Here is a 25,576-nt window from a genome sequence, read left to right as displayed (position 1 = left end):
TCAGATTAGTGAGAGTGTAGTGTCCTCAATTTATAATCTGTTTACGGTGACAAAAATGTAAGTATATTATGTTGTGACCATTCCAGGTGGAGTACCATGCCAAGCTGGTGGAGAACTTCCTTTCAAAGCACGGCAAGGACTACCTCAGCGTGAAGAAGATCAGCTGGGAGGATAACTTCCCGGAGCGCAAGGCCAGGAACCTAGCTCTGTGAGTGCCCCTGTGACATCTCCAAACTTCAGTATATCTTACTGTAGATAGCAGGGCTAAAATACAAGGACATAATGTTTCCTAAAAGTGGTACAGCCAGCAGGCTGAAGTTATAAGAATCAAAGGATGTGAAAGGGAAGCTGTAGTTAAGAATTGAGAGAAATATAATTGTAGCCTATACCTGTTCTTATTCAACCTGTACATTGAATATAGTGTGAAGAAAAAAGTTAGAGATGGAGTTAAAGTTCAGCGAGAAGAAATTAAAATGGTGACATTTACCGATGACATTGTAATTCTGTCAGAGAGGCAAAGGAATTGGAAGAGCAGTAGAACAAAATGGGCAGTGTTTGGAGATGAACAGCAACAATCTTAAAATAAGGGTAATGAAATGTAGTTGAATTAAATTGAGTATTGCTGATGATAGAATTAGATAAGGAAATATGACTGATAATGATGAGAAAAGCATTTCAGAAAAAGGGAAAACGGTCGCATCGAATACAAATTTTAATTAATTTGAGAAGCCTATGATAAAATTATATGTATGAAGTGAAGTGTTGCTGTGTAGAGAAGTGAAGTGTGAATGATAAGCAGGTCATACAGTGAGAGAATAGGAGATTTTGAAATGTGGTGTTACAGAAGAAAGCTGAAGGTTGGATGGGTGGATTGATTAACTAACAAGAATATATTGAATTGAATTGAGGAGAAAAGAAATTTATGGCAAATTCGACTATAGTTCAATTACAATTACTCGATAACTGACACTTCACCCATTGGAACTGATTTACTCCAGTCAGAGCGTTCAACGTCACACCTGAACTGTTTGCCGTTGGCAAACTGCCACAACAATTGCTTAGTTTACTTCAGTTCCATGTTCAACCTTTTTCCTTGATGTCTTTGGACCCTAAATCCTGGGTCTGGACATGTTTCATACACAACACTACCCAAACACTACTGGATCCTTCTGCACAAGACAAGATTCAGTGCCACATATATCGTTATTATAATTACAGAGGTCAGCTTATGTGAGAAAGCTTCACACGACATTGCATGATGCCTAATTTTAGAAATTTGCAAATTCATAGTTGCAACTGCGTCTTTACAGTCACAAATAGAACCACCTCATTTAGTGCAGTAGCATAGTGCAGTGGTTAGCATAACCTCACAAGTAGTAGGTCGTAGGTTTGAATCTGATCAAATTCGTCAATTTTTTTTTTTAATATCTAAATCTAATCAGAAGACTTCTGATTATTATTTTATTCACTTAATTCATTTAAATGTATGATTTTTATTTGCTCTTACTTTTCTTCCTATCATTCTGATTTTGTTTGAAATCTGCCTGTGTCGGCTGCAATCTGCAACTACGAGCCAACCAGGACTGCTCATCAGTTGGTAACATGGCAGCTCGTATAGCCTATGTGTGCATAGTTTCCGGTAACCAATGATAGTCAGAAATTACAGTTTTCTTTTCTGCTTAAACTGAAAATTTTCTGTCTCATCTTTGTCATAGAGGTTTCCTTTAATTGCTGCGAACAAAGCAATCACGATTTTAATTCTGCAGGTTGCTGACTGCCGTTTTCTGGATGTATTGCACATTCTGAGGCTGTGGTTAGCTTAGGACACAAATGTAAATCCGGGGCTACAAAATGCACTCTCTGCTGCAGTTCAGTCATCGGTGACTTAAAAACAGCTGTCGACAAAGCATCTCACAATTTTTACCTACCTTCCGACATTGCATTAACAGCCTTTGTTAAGTAACCTGCTATGTTTGTGTGGAGCTATAATTCAGCTGTAGCTGGCCGTTGATTTGGCAGCACTGAGTTGCAAGTGACAGATGTTCACTGTCAAGTAACTTTAATAGGACTAGAGAAGCAAGGATTTGTTAATGACACATCTTGAGGCATTAAAGAATTGTTAATTTGGTAACAGAGAGGAATGTGGAGTGTTAAAATTCGTAGAGGGAGACCAAGGCTTTTTAGTGAGCAGGTTGAAATGGTTTAAGTTATACTAGTTGTGCAGGGGCTTAGATGCTTGCACAGGATACATTAGTGTGGAGAGATGCACCAGATTAGCCTGTCGACTGAAGACCACAACAGCAACACTGAACCACTGTAAAGAAAGAAGTTGAGTTATGGAATAATGGTGAGGAGTGGGGTCCTGCTAGGAGTTGTTCTGTCTCACACGTTCACATCGGCCAGGCTGCATCCGAACAGTGTCAAAGGCAGCTCCAGTCTCTACACACCTGTAATGGGCTCTGCGTGCACAATACTTTTGAGATGGCCCCATAACCAGTAATTGCACAAGTTGAGATCCAGTGAATAAGTATGCAACCGGATCCACTCGTCCAATCCATCAATCCACAATTGAGATGCATTCGGATGTTAATGGCAAAGTGGGCTGAAGCACCATCGTGTAGCAGCCACGTAACCTTTCAAATCATCAATGGCACTTCTTCTAGCAGGGGAGGAAAGTGACCCGCAAGAAATGCCGATAGTTCTGGCCCGCTATGCGACGTGGAAGGAAGACAGGTCCCAAAATACGGTCGCCAGTTATCCCAGCCTGCACATTCTGGCTCCACTGATGCTGATGATTCACTGTCACCATATTGTGGGGGTTCTCCGTACTATCCCACAGATGACTATTATGAAAGTTGAAGATACCACTCTAAGTAAAGTTGACCTCATCTGTGAATAGAATGGATGACACAGATCCTGGAATCGTGGTTGCCTGGTGAAGAAACCAGCAACAAAACTGCTCCCAAAGTGGACAGTCTGTCACTAGTAACCCCTGCATACACTGTAAGTGATAAGGGTAGTAACAGTTGTCACGGAGAATGTTCCACACAGTCGTCTGGCTTACCCTGTATTGGCAGGCCAACTGCCTGGTACTGACACGGCACTCTCCTTCCACAGTGTTAACGACATTTTCCTCCAAGTCTGGGGTCAGAACATTTCGGGTACGTCCTTCATCATTTCCTGCTTCCTGAAAGGACCCTGTCTCAGACAAACGGCATAACAGTTTTGCAAACATCGAATGCTGTGGTGATTGTCAGCGGGAATAGGTCTCCCGATACAACCTTGCCGCCCGCCGCCCGTTGCGGTCCAACACACGCTGTACCGTGTTGCCACAGTTACAGTATGCACGGTTTCCTCTGACAGGGTGGTACTGTTCCTCGTACATCATGTCCTAGCACTCTTCTCCCTTCTTACTAATTGGTAATACAGGGTGATTCAAAAAGAATACCACAACTTTAAAAATGTGTATTTGATGAAAGAAACATAATATAACCTTCTGTTATACATCATTACAAAGAGTATTTAAAAAGGTTTTTTTTCACTCAAAAACAAGTTCAGAGATGTTCAATATGGCCCCCTCCAGACACTCGAGCAATATCAACCCGATACTCCAACTCGTTCCACACTCTCTGTAGCATATCAGGCGTAACAGTTTGGATAGCTGCTGTTATTTCTCGTTTCAAATCATCAATGGTGGCTGGGAGAGTTGGCCGAAACACCATATCCTTAACATACCCCCATAAGAAAACATCGCAGGGGTAAGATCAGGGCTTCTTGGAGGCCAGTGATGAAGTGCTCTGTCACGGGCTGCCTGGCGGCCGATCCATCGCCTCGGGTAGTTGACGTTCAGGTAGTTACGGACAGATAAGTGCCAATGTGGTGGCGCTCCATCCTGCTGAAATATGAATTGTTGTGCTTCTTGTTCGAGCTGAGGGAACAGCCAATTCTCTAACATCTCCAGATACTGTAGTCCAGTTACAGTAGCACCTTCGAAGAAAAAGGGACCAAAAACTTTATTGGCTGAAATGGCACAGAAAACGTTCACCTTAGGCGAGTCACGTTCATACTGAGTTGTTTCCCACGGATTCTCAGTGCCCCATATACAGACATTGTGACGGTTGACTTTCCTGTTAGTGTGGAAAGTTGCTTCATCACTAAACACAATCTTTGAAATGAAAGATTCATCTGTTTCCATTTGAGCAAGGATAAAATCACAGAAATCAATTCTTTTAATCTTATCAGCTGCAGACAGTGCTTGAACCAATTTCAGACGATAAGGTTTCATAACTAACCTTTTTCGTAGGACTCTCCATACAGTTGATTGTGGAATTTGCAGCTCTCTGCTAGCTCTGCGAGTCGATTTTCCTGGGCTGCGAACAAATGCTTGCTGGATGCGTGCTACATTTTCATCACTCGTTCTCGGCCGTCCAGAACTTTTCCCTTTGCACAAATACCCATCATCTGTAAACTGTTTATACCAACGTTTAATACACCACCTATCAGGAGGTTTAACACCATACTTCGTTCGAAATGCACGCTGAACAACTGTCGTCGATTCACTTCTGCTGTACTCAATAACACAAAAAGCTTTCTGTTGAGCGGTCGCCATCTTAGCATCAACTGACGCTGACGCCTAGTCAACAGTGCCTCAAGCGAACAAATGTACAACTAAATGAAACTTTATAGCTCCCTTAATTCGCCGACAGATAGTGCTTAGCTCTGCCTTTTGTCGTTGCAGAGTTTTAAATTCCTAAAGTTGTGGTATTCTTTTTGAATCACCCTGTATTGTGTCTGATTCACTTCTCTTGCTGACTCACCTTGTAGTGGATGTGATGTATTATTATATTCAGTGGTTCCGTATTCGAATCGAGAACTCGGCAATATCGTGTTCACTTACGGAAAGGCAAATGGCAATGGGGAGCAGGCAGCAAGGTCGTATCAGGAGACTTATCCCCACCGACAACAACCGTAGCATTCAATGTTTGCAACAGTGTTTCACCATTTGTTTGAGACAGGTTCACTTCAGGAAGCAGGAAATCGTGAAGGATGTTCGTGAAGAGTTTGGACACTGGACGTAGAGGAAAATGTGATTAACACAGTGGACGGTGACCGCCGTGTCAGTACTAGACAGTCAGTCCACCAGTACAGGGTAAGCCAGACAACTGTGTGAAACATTCTCCGTGACATTTCTTACTACCCTTATCACTTACAGCACTTGCTAGCGACAGACTTTCCACACTGGGAGCAATTTTGTCACTGGTTTCTTCACTAGGCTACCATGATTCCAGGATTTGTACCATCCATCCTATTCACAGATGAGACTACATTACACGGAGTGGTATCTTCAGCTTTCATAACAGTCATCTGTGGGATACTATGTAGAACCTTCACAGTATGGTGACAGCGAATCATCAGCATCGGTGCTGCCGGAATGAGTGGGCTGGGATAATTGCTGACCGTATTTTGGGACCAGTCTTCCTTCCGTGTTGCTTAACAGGGCGGAACTATCAGCATTTCTTCTAAGTGACTTTGCCTCCCCTGCTGGTAGAAGTGTCATTAATGATTTGGAGGTTTATGTTGCTGCTACATGATGGCACTCCAGCTCCCTTCGCTGTTTACATTCGTACGCATCTCAATCGTGCGATTCCTGGTCGAGGGATTGGACAAGAGGGTCCAGTTGCATGGCCTGCTCATTTACTGGAGCTCAACCTGTGCAATTTCTGGTTATAGGGCCACCTCAAAAATATCATGTATACAGAGCCCATTCCAGACGTGAGGGGCACTGGATCAAAGTGTTCCCGCTACCTTTGACACTTTTTGGATGCAGCCTGGCTGATGTGAACATGTGAGACAGAACGTGTCACGGGGTGTACACGCATGCCTTGAGGCACATGGAAACCATTTTCAACACGTATTATAACTGTGGATGTATGGTGGTTGTTGTTGTTGTGGTCTTGAGGCCAGAGACTGGTTTGATGCAGCTCTCCATTCTACTCTATCCTGTGCAAGCTTCTTCATCTCCCAGTACCTACTGCAACCTACATCCTTCATCTACATCTAGATGTAGATGAAGGATGTAGGTTGCAGTAGGTACTGGGAGAAGAAAGGAGGATATAAGATGAAAATCAACAAAAGCAAAACAAGGATAATGAAATGTCGTCGAATTCTTCTGAATCTGTTTAGTGTATTCATCTCTTGGTCACCCTCTATGATTTTTACCCTCCAGTACGAAATTGATGATCCCTTGATGCCTCTACCAACCAATCCCTTCTTCTAATCAAGCTGTGCCACAAATTTCTCTTCTCTCCAATTCTATTCAATACCTCCTCATTAGTTATGTGATCTACCCATCTAATCTTCAGCATTCTTCTGTAGCACCACATTTTGAAAGCTTCTATTCACTTCTTGTCCAAACTATTTATCATCCACGTTTCACTTCCATACATGGCTACACTCCACACAAATACTTTCAGAAACGACTTCCTGACACTTAACTCTATACTCGATGTTAAAAATTTCTCTTCTTCAGAAATGCTTTCCTTGCCATTGCCAGTCTACATTTTATATCTTCTCTACTTCGACATCATCAGTTATTTTGCCCCCCAAATAACAAAACTCCTTTACTACTTTAAGTTTCTCATTTCCTAATCTAATTGCCACAGCATCACCCTATTTAATTCGACTACATTCCATTATCCTCGTTTTGCTTTTGTTGATGTTCATCTTATATCCTCCTTTCAAGACACTGTCCATTCCGTTCAACTGCTCTTCCAAGTCCTTTGCTGTGTCTGACAGAATTACAATGTCATCAGTGAACCTCAAAGTTTTTATTTCTGCTCTATGGATTTTAATTCCTACTTTGAATTTTTCTTTTGTTTCCTTTACTGCTTGCTCAATATACAGATTGAATAACTTCAGGGATAGGCTACAACCTTACCTCACTCCCTTCCCAACCACTGCTTCCCTTTCATGCCCCTCGGCTCTTATAACTGCCATCTGGTTTCTGTACAAATTGTAAACAGTCTTTCACTCCCTGTATTTTACCCCTTCCACCTTCAGAATTTGAAAGAGAGTATTCCAATCAATATTGTCAAAAGCTTTCTCTAAGTCTACAAATGCTAGAAACGTAGGTTTGCCTTTCCTTAATCTATTTTCTAAGATAAGTCGTAGAGTCAGTATTGCCTCACGTGTTCCAACATTTCTACAGAATCCAAACTGATCTTCACTGAGGTCGGCTTTTACCAGTTTTTCCATTCGTCTGTAAAGAATTCGTGTTAGTATTTTGCAGCTGTGGCTTATTAAACTGATAGTTTGGTAATTTTCACATCTGTCAACACCTGCTTTCTTTGGGATTGGAATTATTTTATTCTTCTTGAAGTCTGAGGGTATTTCGGCTGTCTCGTACATCTTGCTCACCAGATGGTAGAGTTTTGTCAGGAGTGGCTCTCCCAAGGCCGTCAGTAGTTCTAAGGGAATGTTGTCTACTCCCGGGGCCTTGTTTCGAGTCAGGTCTTTCAGTGCTCTGTCAAACTCTTCACGCAGTATCGTATCTCTCATTTCATCTTCATCTACATCCTCTTCCATTTTACATAATATTGTCCTCAAGTACATCACTCTTGTATAGACCCTCTATATACTCCTTCACCTTTCTACTTTCCCTTCTTTCCTTAGAACTGGGTTTCCATCTGAGCTCTTGATATTCATACAAGTGGTTCTCTTCTCTCCAAAGGTCTCTTTAATTTTCCTGTAGGCAGTATCTATCTTACCCCTAGTGATATACGCCTCTACATCCTTACATTTGTCCTCTAGCCATTCCTGCTTAGCCATTTGGCACTTCCTGTCGATCTAATGTTTGAGACATTTGTATTCCTTTTTACCTGCTTCATTTACTGTGTTTTTATATTATCTCCATTCATCAATTAAATTCAATATCTCTTCTGTTACCCAAGGATTTCAATTAGCCCTCATCTTTTTACCTACTTGATCCTCTGCTACCTTCACTATTTCATCTCTCAAAGCTACCCATTCTTCTTCTGCTGTGTTTCTTTCCCCCATTCTTGTCAATCGTTCTCTAATGTTCGCCCTGAAGCTCTCGACAACCTCTGGTTCTTTCAGTTTATCCAGGTCCCATCTCCTCAAATTCCCACCTTTCTGCAATTTCTTCAGTTTTAATCTATAGTTCATGACCAATAACTTGTGGTGAGAGTCCACATCTACCCCTGAAAATGTTTTACAATTTAAAACCTGACTCCTGAATCTCTGCCTTACCATTATATAATCTATCTGCGACTTTCCAGTATCTCCAGGGTTCTTCCATGTATACAATCTTCTTTCATGATTGTTGAACCAAGTGTTAGCTATGATTAAGTTACGCTCTGTGCAAAATTCTACCAAGCGGCTTCCTCTTTCCTTGCTCCCATTCCATATTCACCTGTACGTTTCTTTCTCTTCCTTTTCCTACTATTGAGTTCCAGTCACCCATGACTGTGGCTGTGTGGTACAGCATGTATTAGACTGCAGTCTCTGTAACAGTGTATAACTGAACAAATGGTCTCTAGCATGGAAACAGTATATTTCCGGACATAAGTTTCTTGGACTTTCTTGTTGTGTATCCTCTCATGAATCAATCCCAAGAGTTGGTACACAGTGGACAAAATCATTTTGTACAAGCCTAGTAGAGGTACTGAGGTCCTTAGGAGATCAGCACATGATTGATCAGTAACTGTGATAGCATTGCAGAGATATTCATCAAACCATATTGGCAGACGGAGAGGTGCTGTGCATCATGGGGATATTTTCTGATTAAATCTGGAAACAATACATTGGGTCAAAATTATATTGGGCAACATAGAACTTCGCTTCACATGCAAGTTATAAATAGACTGTGATAGAGCAATCAGAGAAATCAGGGGTTATACAGAAACCTACCAGCAGTAGTTATTACCTCACACCACTCACTGACTAAACAGGAAAGGGGAGAAAAGAGAGCGGTACCAAAACTACCCTACTCCACACACCAGAAGGTGACTTGCAATGTTTACATGTAGATGAATATGTATTTAGTTTTGGTATTCTTGTATGCATTTATTTATTTTATTTACATTATAGTTCTGGATCAACAGGAAGTGCTAAATGGCTAAGCAGGGATGGCTAGAGGACAAATGTAAGGATGTAGAGGTGTATATCACTAGGGGTAAGATAGATATTGCCTACAGGAAAATTAAAGAGACCTTTGGAGAAAAGACAGCCACTTGTACGAATATCAAGACCTCAGATGGAAACCCAGTTCTAAGCAAAGAAGGGAAAGCAGAAAGGTGTGGAAGGAGTATATAGAGGGTCTATACAAGGGCGATGTACTTGAGGACAATATTATGGAAATGGAAGAGGATGTAGGTGAAGATGAAATGGGAGATATGATACTGCGTGAAGAGTTTGACAGAGCATTGAAAGACCTGAGTCGAAACAAGGCCCCGGGAGTAGACAACATTCCATTAGAACTACTGACAGTCTTGGGAGAGCCAGTCCTGACAAAACTCTATCATCTGGTGAGTAAGATGTATGAGACAGCCGAAATACCCTCAGATTTCAAGACGAATATAATAATTCCAATCCCAAAGAAAGCAGGTGTTGACAGATGTGAAAATTACCAAACTATCAGTTTAATAAGCCACAGCTGCAAAATACTAACACGAATTCTTTACATACGAATGGAAAAACTGGTAGAAGCCGACCTCAGTGAAGATCAGTTTGGATTCCGTAGAAATGTGGGAACACGTGAGGCAATACTGACTCTACGACTTATCTTAGAAGAAAGATTAAGCAAAGGCAAACCTACGTTTCTAGCATTTGTGGACTTAGAGAAAGCTTTTGACAATGTTGACTGGAATACTCTCTTTCAAATTCTGAAGATGGCAGGGGTAAAATACAGGTAGCGAAAGACTATTTACAATTTTTACAGAAACCAGATGGTAGTTATAAAAGTCGAGGGGAACGAAAGGGAAGCAGTGGTTGAGCAGGGAATCAGACAGAGTTGTAGCCTATCGGCGATGTTATTCAATCTGTGTATTGAGCAAGCAGTAAAGGAAACAAAAGAAAAATTCAAAGTAGGAATTAAAATCCATGGAGAAGAGATAAAAACTTTGAGGTTCACCGATGACATTATAATTCTGACAGAGACAGCAAAGGACCTGGTAGAGCAGCTGAACGGAATGGACAGTGTCTTGAAAGGAGGATATAAGATGAACATCAACAAAAGCAAAACGAGAATAATGGAATGTAGCCGAATTAAATCGGGTGATGCTGCCGGAATTAGATTAGGAAATAAGATGCTTAAAGTAGTAAATGATTTTTGCTATTTGGGGAGCAAAATAACTGATGATGGTTGAAGTAGAAAGGATATAAAATTTAGACTGGCAATGGCGAGGAAAGCCTTTCTGAAGAAGAGGAATGTGTTAACATCAAATATAGATTTAAGCGACAGGAAGCTATTTCTGAAAGTATTTGTATGGAGTGTAGCCATGTATGGAAGTGAAACGTGGATGATAAATAGTTTAGACAAAAAGAGAATAGAAGTTTTCGAAATGTGGTGCTACAGAAGAATGCTGAAGATTAGATGTGCCGGCCAGAGTGGCCGAGCGGTTCTAGGCGCTACAGTCTGGAACCGCGCGACCGCTGCGGTCGCAGGTTCGAATGCTGCCTCGGGCATGGATGTGTGTGATGTCCTTAGGTTAGTTAGGTTTAAATAGTTCTAAGTTCTAGGGGACTGATGACCTCAGCAGTTAAGTCCCATAGTGCTCAGAGCCATTTGAACCATTTGATTAGGTGGGTAGATCACATAACTAATGAAGAGGTATCGAATAGAATTGGGGAGAAGAGAAATTTGGGGCACAACTTGACTGGAAGAAGGGATCAGTTGCTAGGACATACTCTGAGGCATCAAGGGATCACCAATTTAGTATTGGAGGGCAGTGTGGAGGTTAAAAATCATAGAGGGAGACCAAGAGATGATTACACTAAGCAGATTCAGAAGGATGTAGGTTGCAGTAGGTACTGGGAGATGAAGAAGCTTGCACAGGATAGAGTAACATGGAGAACTGAATCTAACCAGTCGCTGGACTGAAGACCACAGCAACACAGTTCTGTTCATTTCTGATAGATGGGGCATTTCAATACACCCTATTATTCCCCATTCTTTTGTCTACAAAACACTGTTTTCCAACATAACCTCTGTTCAGTGCAAAGGCCTTATGCCACCTCACAGGGAGGATGTTGGAACCGACCTCTTGCTGCATCGATAACCTCCGCACCATATATGTACTGTTTCTTGCAGAGTGCATCCCTGATTGGGCCAAACAGACAGGAGTTAGAAGGTGCAAGATCTGGGCTGTACCATGGATCAGGAAGAACAATCCAGTGAAGTTTTGTCAGCCCCTGCTGGTTGCGCAGACTTGTGTGAGCCTTCATGTTGTCGAGGAGAAGTAGGTTAGCATTTTTGTGGCAATGAACACGCTGAAGTCATTTCTTCAGTTTCCAGAGGGTAGCACAATACACTTCAGAGTTGGTTATTGCACCATGAGGGGTGAAGCATCCCCAACTCTCTTGTGGTTCCTTTTTTAGGTACTCCACGTCGACGTCTGCTCGTAGATACGTATTGTCGGTAGGTTTTCCAGCTTTACTTCCCGACGTGACAGCGATGACTCTCCGATGATGTGCGGACCTCATTTTTTGCTATTAATGTGAGTCTTGTAAATATCGCTTTTATTTATTAATTTGCCCGGCTAAAACTCTCCCCTTTTATGATTAAGACAGCCTATGCCACCTTTCGGAGGGAGTGGGGACGTCAAAGAGTCACAAAAGTTCATATTAAGCAGTCCGTAAAACACGTAAACGTTTACTTCAGTTAGTGTGTTAGTTAATGCCTACACTTTCTGCTAGATGGTGCTGACTTACTGCTCAATAGCTTTGGTTCCATAAAACCTTCACTGATTAGTGCTAGGTAAATGAAATAAATACAACACTCTTGTATTTCACTTTCACTCTGTATTCAAGGATTAAGATGGTGATGAATGATGGTCTATTTAAAAGGTTCCGAGCCTGGAGGAATCTAAATAGTCTGCAAATACCGATATGCACGCGCTCTACGTCCAGATTCGCAACTAATGGCACACGACACTTTCAAAAGTCCACACGTCAATATCTGAATACCGGTACCTCTGAATTCACTCGTATCGGCAGATAATTTGAGTTTCTGTCGTCTATATGTCCGTAAAGTTCCAATCTAACACTAAAGTCCTAATATCCCCTTAATACTGCATTGCTACCAACAGTCAGAGATCATACACTAAATCACTTTTAATCTCCCTAAGATTCTAACAGTTTATCGTGAATCTTAACACGATAAAGTCCAATCTAATTATTGTCTCACTGACCGACACATGTTCCCTGCCCTTTAACAAAACAATCGAGGAATAAACACGGCAATAATGACGATCAGGCCTTTTTATAGGTTTTTGATCACAAGAGTTTAACGTCACTGCCTTCTCCATGACGGAGCTTCTGTGGCTTTGCTGTACTTAGATGTTAAACTACTTGCCGATATACTATAATTTTGATCTGCAATTGCGAAACTGGGAATCTACACTATTTTCCCCTGTAAAAATTCTATTCTTAATTTTAAATTATTCTTTCTATAGCTTTTATCACTGTAAACCGAACCAAGGTGTTACAGGGGGGACATCAAACAGAACAACGCGTTCAGGGTCCTAGAAGACTGTTGCCACGACTTTATCGGTCGAGCGTGTGGCTTTGAACTTTTTGTAAATAAATTATACAAAACTGCAACCAGTCACTTTTTCATTAATAATGCTTTATTACATTAACCGGTTTACGAACCCTTTCAGGTTCATCTTCAGATGATTTCGGGAGAATCCGGGAAGTTACATCATTACTGGTAGTAGCATAATGCTGGGTGCTGGTTTGCGACAATATAGGCGGCTTTTTTCGTACAGCAGACAGATACGAAAAAAGCCACCTATACTGTTGCAAACCAGCACCCAGCATTATGCTACTACCAGTAATGATGTAACTTCCCGGATTCTCCCGAAATCATATGAAGATGAACCTGAAAGGGTTCGTAAACCGGTTAATGTAATAAAGCATTATTAATGAAAAAGTGACTGGTTGCAGTTTTGTATAATTTATTTACATTAATATACAGTCACGGTTCTAAAATATCCGTAATGGATAAGCATAATTTGAACTTTTTGTTCGGAGAAGAGGTGGCATGGTGCCACTCTACAGATTGCTTGTCCATTTCCAGTTCGAAGTGCTGCTCACCTGTGATGATGTTTGGTGCAAAATTAGCACGATTAGCCTCGTAACGTGCAAGCAGTTCTGCACAGGTGGCTGTTTGTTGCTCGTAATGGCTGGCCTTCTATCAGGTGACACTCCTTTGAGTACTGTAACTAGTGGACTAGTGTGTCATCACTACTGACAGGGACATGCGGTTGTGCAGCAAGGTGTTTGACAGTGATCAGTCGATCACCTGGGATTAGAGGTTCACACATTCCAACATTGCAGGAATCACACAGCATTGTGTGGCAGGCTGGCAAGTGGGACATCGGACAGGTTTGTGCAACCTTGTTGTGGTGACGACACAACCAGTCATGTTTTTAAATTAAAAGGGAGGTCAGTGTTGGCCATAATATTGACGTTTTATTGATAGCAGAATCGATTTTTGGTCACTTGCGACTTCAGGTAACCCCAAAGCCAATAATCACACCGACTGAGGTCTGGGGACCTGGGAGTCCAAGCGTGATGAAAGTGGCGGCTGAGCACACGAATGTCACCAAATGACACGCACAAGAGATCTTTCACGCGTCTAGCAATATGGGGTGGAGCGCCATCCTGCATAAACATCGTACGTTCCAGCAGGTGTTTATCAACCAGGCTGGGGATGATGCGATTCTGTAACATATCGGCGTACCTCTCACTCAACACGGTAGCAGTTGCAAAACCGGAATCACGCATTTCCTCGAAGAAAAAAGGCCCGATAGCAGCAGATGTCGTATAATCCGACCCATACCGTGACTTTCTCGTCGTGCAATGGAGTTTCCACGACAATTCTAGGATTTTCGGTAGCCCAAATTCTGCATTTGTGGCCGTTGATAGGCCCTCGGAGCATGAAATGAGATTCGTCGGTCCACAACACGTTACTCAACCGATTGTCATCTTAAGCCATCTTTTGAAACGCCCACACCGCAAATGGTCTCTGCTTCACTAAATCGCCAGGTAACAGTTCACGATGCCGATGGATTTTGTACGGATAGCATCGGAGGGTACGCCTAAGTGCCAACCAAACAGTAGTGTATGGAATGCCGGTGCGACGTGCTACTGCACGAGCACTGACTTCCCCGTGCATAGACGAACCCGCTACAGTCTCCATTTCTTCCTGAACTGTCTCAGCAGCATTACGCCTTGTTCTCAGTCGGCCACTACGGGGTCTATCCTCTAAACATCCCGTGGCTTCGAACTTTGAAATAATTCTCGCCACAGCTGCATTTGTCAACGGACCTTTACCCGTTCGAATCCCCTTCCTATGGCGATAGGATCGTAACGCTGAACTAGCACATTCCCCATTCTGATAATACAGCTTCAGTAAAAGCGCCTTTTCAGGTAACGTCGACATGCTGCGACTGCTGGCGCATCTGATTCTCTCTCTCATTACAGCTCCTTTTATACACGATTATCATGCGCAGTCATCTGAAACTAGCCTTTTTATCTGAAACTAGCCTTTACAAATAGCTTCAGGTACATGAATATCTCACTCACATCACCAAAAGAAATAACGTCCATAATAAAATCTATAAAATCAAAGCATTCTAGTGGTTACGATGAAATATCAGCAAAGTTAATTAAGGCATGTTCTTGTGAGTTTAGTACAAATCTAAGTTATTTGTGTAACCAGTCAATTATAACTAGGACATTTCCTGACTGGCTAAAATATGCAGATGTTAAGCCTCTATTCAAGAAAGGGGATAAAGAGATACCATCAAACTACAGACCGATTTCCCTTTTGCCAGCATTCTCAAAAATTTTAGAAAAAGTAATGTACAGGCAGCTTCTCAACCATCTGACCACAAATAACATATTATCAAGAACACAGTTTGGATTTCTGAAGGGTTCTGATACCGAAAAGGCTATTTACACCTACTGTGAAAATGTACTTAATTCATTAAATAACAAGTTACAAGCAGCAGGTATTTTCTGTGATTTGTCAAAGGCATTCTAGTGTGTAAACCACAACATCCTTTTAAATAAATTAGAATTCTGTGGTGTCACGGCAGTGCGGCAAAATGGTTCAAGTCATACCTCGCTAACAGGAAACAAAGGGTGTCAGTGCAAGGGACTAGTGAATTAAGTCATCAGTCATCATCAGAATGGGAAGAAATTACATGTGGTGTCCCACAAGGATCCATCTTAGGGCCATTGCTTTTTCTTGTGTACATTAATGATCTCTCATCAGTTACACTGCCAGAAGCAGAGTTCGTTTTGTTTGCAGATGACACAAGTATTGCAATAAATAGTATGTCGAGTGTAGTTCTAGAAAGATCTGCTAATGATATTTTCATGGATATTAATAAATGGTTTAAAGCCAACTCACTGACATTAAACTTCAAAAAGACTCACTATATCCAATTTAGAACCTGTAAGAGGTTTCCACCCAGCATATGCATAAAGTATGAAGAAGAGCAGATAGAAGAGGTTGACAGTCTTACAAATCTGGGATTACAAATTGATAAAAAAATTCAGTGGGGAGGAGCACACCACAGAACTACAGAAACGCCTTAGCAAATCTGTATTTGCAATTCGAGTGTTAGCAGACATAGGTGACATAAAAATGAAAAGCTTGCATACTTTGCCTACTTTCCCTCCATAATGTCATATGGTATAATATTTTGGGGTAACTCTTCAAGTCAAACAAAAGTTTTCAGAGTCGAAAAGCATGTAATACGTATTATTTGTGGAGTAAGTTCACGGACGTCCTGTAGAAACCTCTTCAAAGAACTGGGTATACTAACTACTGCCTCTCAGTATATTTACTCAGTAATGAAATTTGTCCTAAATTATTTATCTCTTTTTCCAACAAACAGCTCAGTTCATACATACAATACCAGGAACAAAAATGATCTGCACAAGGACTTAAAAGCACTTACTTTAGTTCAAAAAGGGGTCCACTACTCAGGAACACTCATCTTCAATAATTTGCCAGCAAACATAAAAAATTTAGTTACAAATTAAGATCAGTTTAAAAGGAGCCTGAAAGACTTACTAGTGGCCAACTGCTTCTACTCCACTGACGAATTTTTTAATAGAAACAAATGATGTATTGTATATATTCACACTGTTAGTATTGTTATTTCAGCCTTTTTTTTTTTTAAAAAAAAAAAAAAAAAAAAAAAAAAAAAGTGATATGTACCACATCCACGGGGATCTCCTCAACACGGATCTATGGAACGAAAAACTAATCTAATCTAATCACTGACGTTTTGCTGTCCAGCACCATCTGTCGGACATTTTGTGAACTACTTTTTTTTTCCCCCTAATAAAACCCCATGTCGTTCCAAGCATGTGTGTCAACTTTTACCTCTCTATCTACATTATTCTGTGGTTTATTAAGTTTTCAAATTTATACTCACTTTTTGATCACCCGGTATATTACCATTGAGCTGTCAGGTTTGCAGATCTCATCCAGCACAGTCATCATCAATCAGTCTTTCTTTCTCATTCTGTCCAATAAGTCTCCCCCCAACCCAGAATCCTGGATGAGTTTTCCGAACTCTACCACTTTTCCTGAACATCGCATGTCTTTTCTTTCCCCTTTTTCCTTCCCTTTCAACCTTTCTGCCAGAAGAAGGACCCATTGGCTCCAAAAGTTTTCAAACTTTAATACCTTCTATATGTGGATTCCCCTACTATCACTCAGCAATTAAAAAATTGTACTTCTAACTAATAAACGGCATTGTAAGCTTTCCGCTGAAATTATACAGTGTTTGTTTTTCTACAGGGACCATTTTCTGAAGAAGAAGTGTGACATGTACTTCAACGTCGACGGGGAGGCTCACCTAGACAACCGGCACACACTGCGGCTGCTTGTCGAGCAGAACAGGTGAGGTGCCCACAGTTTCTCCCTCTCTTTGTTTTTTTTCCCCCCCAGTTGGTGTTTCAGAAATAGCAAGCATATCTCCAGGGTTCTGCATATTAAAATCCTCGCCTGTCTCTTCATCTGCACTGCAGGTCATAATTGGGGACATTAACTAAAGTTAATATTCTGAAAAGTAAAATTGTCTGCTCCACGCTGTGCTGTTCCAATACTGGAGAGCCTCAGCAATAGTGATGATCTGAGAAGGAGAAAATAAGCTGAAGATGTGAATTGAAGTTGGTGTTAGGAGGGCGTAGAACCAGTGTCAGCTATGTTAGCTATAGTGCTGTGGTGGTGCAGTGGCTAGCATACCTGCCTAATAAGCAAGGAGCTTCAAGGTAAAAGTCCTGGCTATGGCACAAATTTTAATTCATTTCTTCAGCTTCAATTATTATCGCAGATAATTTCTATTTCATCGAACAGGTGCGAGATGACTCCTAAATGCCTTGAAATTGGAAAAACTATGTACAGTGATTAATTCTGTTCAAAAGTGCTGTTTTCTTACCCATGTTTACTGCTTTCTATTTTGATTCCGAGAGGAATTTATGGAGGAAAATCTAGCTCAGCACTTGTTTGAAAATGTTCTGAATTAAATTTTCCAAAAATTGCTAAAAATGTGAAAAATTTAAGGTGCAAGCAAATGTCTTTATGCGAGCATTTGAGCGAACTTGTGTTGTTACAGTCCTCACAGTTCTGCCCACACTGTTGGTCATGTTTCGTAGACAATACATTTGGCATTTCACCGCATGGAAAAGCAGAGCAGACTAAGTTCCATTAGGATATTAACAGCCTCCATGAGAAAAACCAGGTGTCCATAAGAACATCCAATTTACACTAGAGTGAGAAAGTAATGCTACAACACTGTTTCTGGACTTGGAGGTCTACACAAATCCCGACAGCAGTATTGGATATGAGGCCTACCGGAAACCTACTCTCACTGACCATTCCCTATTCCAACATTTTCTAGCTCAGAAATTCCCATCCTCCAGACACTACCCACTCAAACCCTACACATCACTGATAAAAACTACACACATCAAAAAAAGTTTTGCATCACCTTCGTTATGAGAGTTCCGGAACCTTTACAGAAAATTGGATCAACATAGACATCATTCCCTCCCTTTTTATTGCTCATGAAAACCACACATTGCATGTCGTACCTCTATACAGTGAGAACTTCAGAGTTGGTGGTCCAGATTGCTGTACACACCAGTACCTCTAATAGCCAGTAGAACATCCTCTTGCATTGATGCATCGCTTTATTTGTCGTGGCATACTGTCCACAAGTTCATCGAGGCACTGTCGATCCAGATAGTCCCACTCCTCAACGGCGATTCTGCGTAGATCCCTCAGGGTGGTTGGTGGGTCACGCCGTCCATAAATAGTCCTTTTCAATCTATGCCAGGCATGTTGGATAGGGTTCATGTCTGGAGAACATGCTGGCCGCTCTAGTCGAGCAATGTCGTTATCCTGAAGGAATCATTCACAAGATGTTCACAATTGAGGCGCGATTTGTCGTCCGTGAAGACGAAAGCCTTTCCAATATGCTACCGATACAGTTGCACCATCAGTCGGAGGATGGCATTCACATATAGTACAGCCATTATGGCACCTTCTATGACCACCAGTGATGTACGTCGGCCCCACATAATACCCCTCCAAAACAGCAGGGAACATCCACCTTGCTGCACTCGCTGGACAGTGTGCATTCAGCCTGACCGGGTTGCCTCCAAACACCTCTCCGATGATTGTCTGGTGGAAGGCATATGCGACACTCGTCACTGAGCGAGGTGGCGGAGTGGTTTGCACACTGGACTCGCATTCGGGAGGACGACTGTTCAATCCCGCATCCGGCCATCCCGATTTAGGTTTTCCGTGATTTCCCTAAATCGCTCCAGGCAAATGCCGGGACGGTTCCTTCGAAGGGCACGGCCGACATCCTTCCCTAATCTGACGAGACCGATGACCTCGCCGTTTGGTCTCCTCCCCCACACAACCCAACCCGACGCTCATCGGTGAAGAGAACGTGATGGCAATACTGAGCGGTCCATTCGGTATGATGTTGGGCCCATCTGTACCACACTGCACGATGTCACAGTTGCAAAGAATGACCTCGCCACGGATGTCGGCAGTGAAGTTGCGCATCGTGCAGCCTGTTGTGCATAGTTTGAGCTGTAACGCGACGTCCTGAGGCTGCACAAAAAGCATCGTTCAACACGGTGGCGTTGCTGTCAGGGTTATTCTGAGCAATAATCTGTAGGTAGCGGTCATCCACTGCAGTAGTAGCCCTCGGGCAGCCCGAGCGGGGCACGTCATTGACAGTTCCCGACTCTCTGTATCTCCTCCGTGTCCGAACAACATCGCTTTTGTTCACTCCGAGACGCCTGGACACTTCCCTTGTTGAGAGCCCTCCCTGGCACTAAGTAACAATGCGGACACGATTGAACTGTGGTATTGACCGTCTAGGCACGGTTGAATTACAGACAACAGGCGTCGTGTACCTCCTTCCTGGTGGAATGATTAGAACTGATCGGCTGTCAGACTGTTCCGTCTAATAGGCGCAGCTCGTGCACGGTTGTTTACATCTTTGCTCTCGTTTAGTGACATCTCTGAGCAGTCAAAGTGACTGTGTCTGGATACAATATCCACAGTCAACATCTATCTTCAGGAGTTCTGGGAACTGGGGTGATGCAAAGTATTTTTTGATGTGTGTATATGAAACAAGAATTCAAAGAGCCGCATAACATCTTACGAGCCAACAGATACGACAGTAAAATAGTGAGAAGAGCAACCAAGTTCAGCAGGAGGCCAATATAAAAGAAGTGAAATAAAATAACAGCTCTTGATGGTGCACTGGCTGACTTTGAGGGCACATTAAGGGCATTAGTTATGGAGCAGGTGAGGTGCTTTGGTGAGGAGGCGTCAAACCGATCTTCCGGGGAGGCCACAGAATCCAGGATTTTGTAGGATCCACTAGGGACTCATAAAAAGCCATCAAAGCTGACGGTGTAAGTGAGAGACTGTGTGGGTGCGGTGCACCTACATTGGGGAAATTGCTAAATCTGTTAGAGTGCGCACACAGTAATGTCGCCGGTAATTGCCCAGTCGGCACAGCGAGTATGCGGAAAGTGCCAGTGGTGGGGGTTGCGGGCAGGTGCTGTAGGGGAAATGCTGAGCGTCAGAGGGGAAGTGACATTCTAAACTGAAGTCTGTGCTCACTTTTTTTTTTTTTAATTAAGTGGAGCCCCTCCATGCCTGCACTTGTATGGTGAACATTCAAGATAATCTATTGTCACTTCTGTTTTTATTAGTATCTAAAAGTAAATCCCCTGAAAATGCAAGAAAAGCAGCAGCTTACTTTCGCCTAGATTATTAACCACCCGTAACTTTCAGAGAAGAGTCACGAACGGCAGAGCTTGAGTAAAACCTACATTTTTTTTGTTGCCATGTTAAAATTTCCTTCTTTTGCTCAAACACTGTGGAATTTACACAGATTCACCTCTCTAAGATGTGCAGATGCAATTGTGACAAAATTTTGAAACAGTGGTTTATTAAGTGAGGAACTTAGAACAAGTAAAGTCAATAACTTATGAAAAAGCACATCCTCGGTACAAAAATAAATTTTTAATATCTTCACTTATATTTTTCCAAAACAGACAGCATTTCTCATTTCACAAGCTATTGATGGCCCTTAAAAATTGCATTCTTTTGTCGGAAAGGCCTGTAGTTAGTGGAACAACACGGTAGATAATCAAGTTTCACATAGCAACCATATGGCAAAATACTCTCCTCTTTGCATACTATCATTTGCCAAAATCTTGTTTTGATAGCCCAGACTGCTTGTGATGATGAATGTTATGGATATTTCTTTCTGGCTTTATCACTGGCGTACGTAGTTACAAATGAATGTGCTGCATATGAGCAATATTCTCAAGATTGGTGGCAGATAGAGACCTCCACTCAAATCTAAAGAAAAATTCAGTATATTAGCTAAATTTCATACGCGGCAACATATTACGTAACATGCACCAAATGACAGATCATAGTGACCCTATCTTTTATTGCAGACTTTCTCGAATTTCACACACTGTCTAAAATAAAGGCAAATACCACAGCAACTATCTTTTTTTTCTTTAAAATCAGTTGAGAGAGATTGCAGGTTGTGCATCTCTATTCTGTCATAGCAGCACTTTGTCAACTGGCCAAAAGCCGCAAACAGTGTCGACCTTCCCTTCCAAACAAAAGAATTAACTTGCCTAGTGCCTCGGATGAAATTTGATCACCCCCGGATACCATATCCTGCATGGACTTTATTACCCACATAGTAGAGCAGGGACACTGTGTTCAGTTGTGGCAGCAGAACAGATCAGCACTAGCAGATCTCCATCACAGTTGTGGGCAGCCTCTGAAGTTTTGAGAATACTTATAAGACAACTGTGGATGTGCACATGTAAAATGAGAGGGGCAGTCAAACCGTTGCGGCAGCCTGACAGTATCGAGATTGAAGGCAGATACGGGCTACTGGTGTCCCGGGTGCCAGCTATCCCGGCACGACGTGTGACTGCAGAACATCAGCCTTGCTTGATATTGCTGTGACGAACTGAACTAAACAGACAGTGTATACACAACTGGTGTCATTTCTGCACAACTAACAGCCTTCAAAAGCTTGTCACTGATTTGTAGCAGGCTATTTGTTGCCAGCAAGTCATGCATTTTACGAATAGTCTGCCACGTAAACCTTCTGGCTCATGTATCATCCACAAATCTTATTTTAGCTCCAATAAAATCTGATTAATTTGTATTTGATGCTCTAGTGCAGTGGTGGGCAATAGTACTGACTTGGGGGCCACTTTGTGGAAGCAGATGTTGATGGAGGGCAACAACTTTTAAAATGATGTCATCCATTTCAGAAAAGTTATAAATTGTTACATGAAAATTCTGACTGTCTCAGCAGGCTGTACAAAAATCGTTAACAGGCGCATACAGCCTGCAGGCCGCTATTTGCTGAACCCCGGTCTAGTGAGATCATTAGAATAGCGATGTATTGGTGCGCCCACTCCTCAGCTAATTAGTCTTTGCCCTGAGGGAGGCCACTTCAACTTAGCCAAAACATTGTCTTAGTTTAGTGTTTTATGTATTTTATAGGATGATATGGCTGTACAACTGGAAGAATTTTGATGAGATTGACACTGGTTGCGAAAGCCTGTGTGTGAATAAATAGGTTTTTATTAAATGCACACAACTTTTGTGAGAGAAATGTGTTTCATGTTATAAGTTCTGTAGAATCAAACTATGATGTGGGAAAACTGTGAGAGAAATGTTTTTCACGTTATAAGTTCTGTAGAATCAAACTATGATGCAAACAAACAGAAATTAAATATTGTTTTTGCCGGGAGAGTAACAGTGCCGAGACATCACTCGTCCGAGGTGGTTCATGTGCCACTCTGAGGCCTGTGGCAGTGGGGTAGTGGGGTATGCTGCTGAGTACAGTTTTGCTGCAGCGCTGACAGAGCTCGCCTCTGGGAGTTTGCTCTCAAAAATGGGGCGTTTCTCGGCACGGAAGGACGACGGTTTGACAGATACGACGTGGCGTCTATGGGCTCTAGAAGGCTGATCTCTCGGATCTGTGATTACTTTACTGTCTGGATGTCTTTCATAGTCAGACTGTTTTATAAAAAGGCAATTAAGTGTGAACTCTTTTGGTTAATTGAAAGATTTTTTTATGTAGCATTTAAGATTACTGGATACGTGTCTACTTGGAGCGTGACTTTAACTCGAACCATTTCGTGGTGGTGGAAAGGTTTTTATGCGGAGAATGTTTGTGCAGTTACTTTTTGCTGCTGACCTGAGTCGATCCGATTCTCATTTTAGTATGTCAGATCTGTAACTGTGACAAGGTGTTTTCTTATGTATCCAGTGATATTGTAAATTATGACTGGAGGAGCCTTAAGTAACCATGTAATAGTTGATATCTTTGTGACCTACACTCAGGACAAAGACACCCTATCCTTATTCCTTCATAACTTCCACGCTCTGTCTCCCATGTGCTTCACCTGGTCCTCCTCAACCCAGCATGCCATTCTCTTGCATGTAGACCTCCTTCTCTATGACGGCTCCATCTGCTCCATCTGCACACCAAAAGACTGCTGCGTACAGCCTGGAATCCCAGGGATGGCGTATCTGCAGTGACAAAAACTCCTTTGCTCAGTATGCCAAGGGTCTCACCGAGGCCTCCAGACCTAGTCCCCACACAAATCTCCCGTTCCGTTTCCCCTTAAGCTCCCCAATTCTCCCACCACCTCCAAAAGCCAGCTACAAAGGAGTAACCCTTTTGTCACCCACGGCCACCCCAAACTGGAACAACTGAACCACATCCTTTGTTAGAGCTTTGATTACCTGTTGTCTTGCCCTGAAATGAGGGAAATCCTAATTGAGATCCATCCCACCCCCTTAAAGTGGTGTTCTGTCACCCACTCATCTGCACAACGTACTAGTCCATTAGATCTTACAATTAACTTTTCTGCAAGACATTTTAGTCTTACCTTTATCTATGGTAATGATGGAAGCTGAATAAATGAACTAAAATTTATGCCAGAGCCAGGACTCAAACCCAGGCCTCCTTGCTTACTACACAGAATTTCTGGCCATTACACCCCCCCCCCCCTCCCCCACCTCCAGCATTATGGTTGGCATTGCTGCACAGACTACTCAAGTCCAGTGCCCTCCTCAACACAAACTTCAATTCATGTCTTCAGATTATTTGCCACCTCAATCATCACTATTGCCGAGTCTCTCAAGCATTGGAATAGCACCCTAGCATTGGATGTAATGCAGAAATCCTGTTTCTCAGGTGATTTTATAGATCTTATAATAATTAAATTTTTCCCAAGGCCTTTAAGTCTCATCTTTATCTACTTTAATGATGGGAGCTTATTACTGAATTAAAGGCTTGAACCCAGCTCTCCTTGCTTACTAGGCGGGAATGTCGATCATTACACCACCGCAGCACTGCTGCATGGATTATCCGAGTCCACTGGCATCCTAGTCCATTCTTATTCCACTTCCTATTCCAACCCCTTCCAATCATTGCGCAGCTTTTTGTATCGGTACGATTACCGACCAGCTGTCCACCGGGATGAACGGCCACTGCCGGGCTGCGGCCGAGAGCAAAGTAGACCACCCTGTGGCATAACATTCAGACAAACATAACACACTCGATTTTAGTGGCTGCTTCATTACCCGATCCATCTGGATCCTTCCCTCCACCGTCAGCTTTTCTGAACTGCTCAGATGGGAGTTATCTTTACAACACATTCTCTGCTCCCAAAAGTATCCCTGTGTCAACCTGTGCTTACCCACTGTCTCCACACCCTCTGCCCAACAGTTTCCTCTCCCTCTGCCCTATCGTATCTTCCTTATTCTCCTCTCCCACGTGACATTCTCCGCTCCCAAAAGTATCCCGTCAAGCTACGGTTACCTACTGTCCCCACACACTTCGGCCAACATTTTCCACCCCCTCCGTCCTATCACCTCTTTCTTATTCTTGTCTTCCACCCTGTCTGCCACATTCTGCCAGTGCACGCACCGTTCCCTGCTTCTCTCCATTTTTGCTGCCTGCTTTCGCTCCTCTCTCCCCACCTCCAATACTCCCAGCGCACTGTATGGATCCTGACAGATTACCACGTGAGGTGATGCTTGGAGAGATCTCTATAGCCAAAAGACCTGTAGGACGTCCTGTATTGAGGTTCAAGGACTCCTGTAAACGAGATATGGAGAGCTTTGGAATCGATGCAAATAGATGGGAGGCACGGGCTAGCACGGGACCAGAGTGGCGTGATGATATATCATCTGGAATGTCGAAGCATGATGAAGGCTTGTTAGACAGATTAAGGCAGAAAACGCTTTGCAATGCTACCACTGCTCCTGCCTCAGCAGCCAGATACACTCGTGACAATTGCGGCAAGAGATGCCATGCTGCCATTGACTTGACATCCTCATCATAATTTATGATGACTTGACAAGTCATATGAAAAAATGCAACCATAAACACACAGACACTGCAACAATCATCTACCAAGATGTCCGCCCCAGTAGCTGAGTGGTCAGCGTGACGGATTGCCGTCCTCTGGGCCCGGGTTCGATTCCCGGCTGGGTCGGAGATTTTCTCCGCTCAGGGACTGGGTGTTGTGTTGTGTTCATCATCATTTCATCCCCATCCGGCGTGCAGGTCGCCCAATGTGGCGCCGAATGTAATAAGACCTGCGATATGGCGGCCGGACCTGCCCCGCGAGGGGCCTCCCGGCCAATGACGCCAAACGCTCATTTCCATTTCCATCTACCAAGATGTCGTGGCCAATATATATATACAGGGTGTTA

General features: G+C 42.6%; 1 protein-coding gene across 1 annotated transcript in view; it reads left to right on the top strand.

Annotated features, from left to right (window-relative positions):
- LOC126427387 (procollagen-lysine,2-oxoglutarate 5-dioxygenase) overlaps nucleotides 1–25,576 on the top strand; it is a 460,163-nt gene that overhangs the window by 228,861 nt on the left and 205,726 nt on the right. The window contains exons 8-9 of the mRNA XM_050089740.1: nucleotides 87–208; nucleotides 17,066–17,167. Coding sequence (XP_049945697.1) covers nucleotides 87–208; nucleotides 17,066–17,167 — 224 coding nt within the window. The remainder of the gene's footprint in view (nucleotides 1–86; nucleotides 209–17,065; nucleotides 17,168–25,576) is intronic.

The sequence above is a fragment of the Schistocerca serialis genome, chromosome 11 (assembly GCF_023864345.2).
Source record: "Schistocerca serialis cubense isolate TAMUIC-IGC-003099 chromosome 11, iqSchSeri2.2, whole genome shotgun sequence".
NCBI lineage: Eukaryota > Metazoa > Arthropoda > Insecta > Orthoptera > Acrididae > Schistocerca > Schistocerca serialis.
Note: the sequence above shows the minus strand (reverse complement) of the source record. Positions and strands in the feature narration are given on the sequence as shown.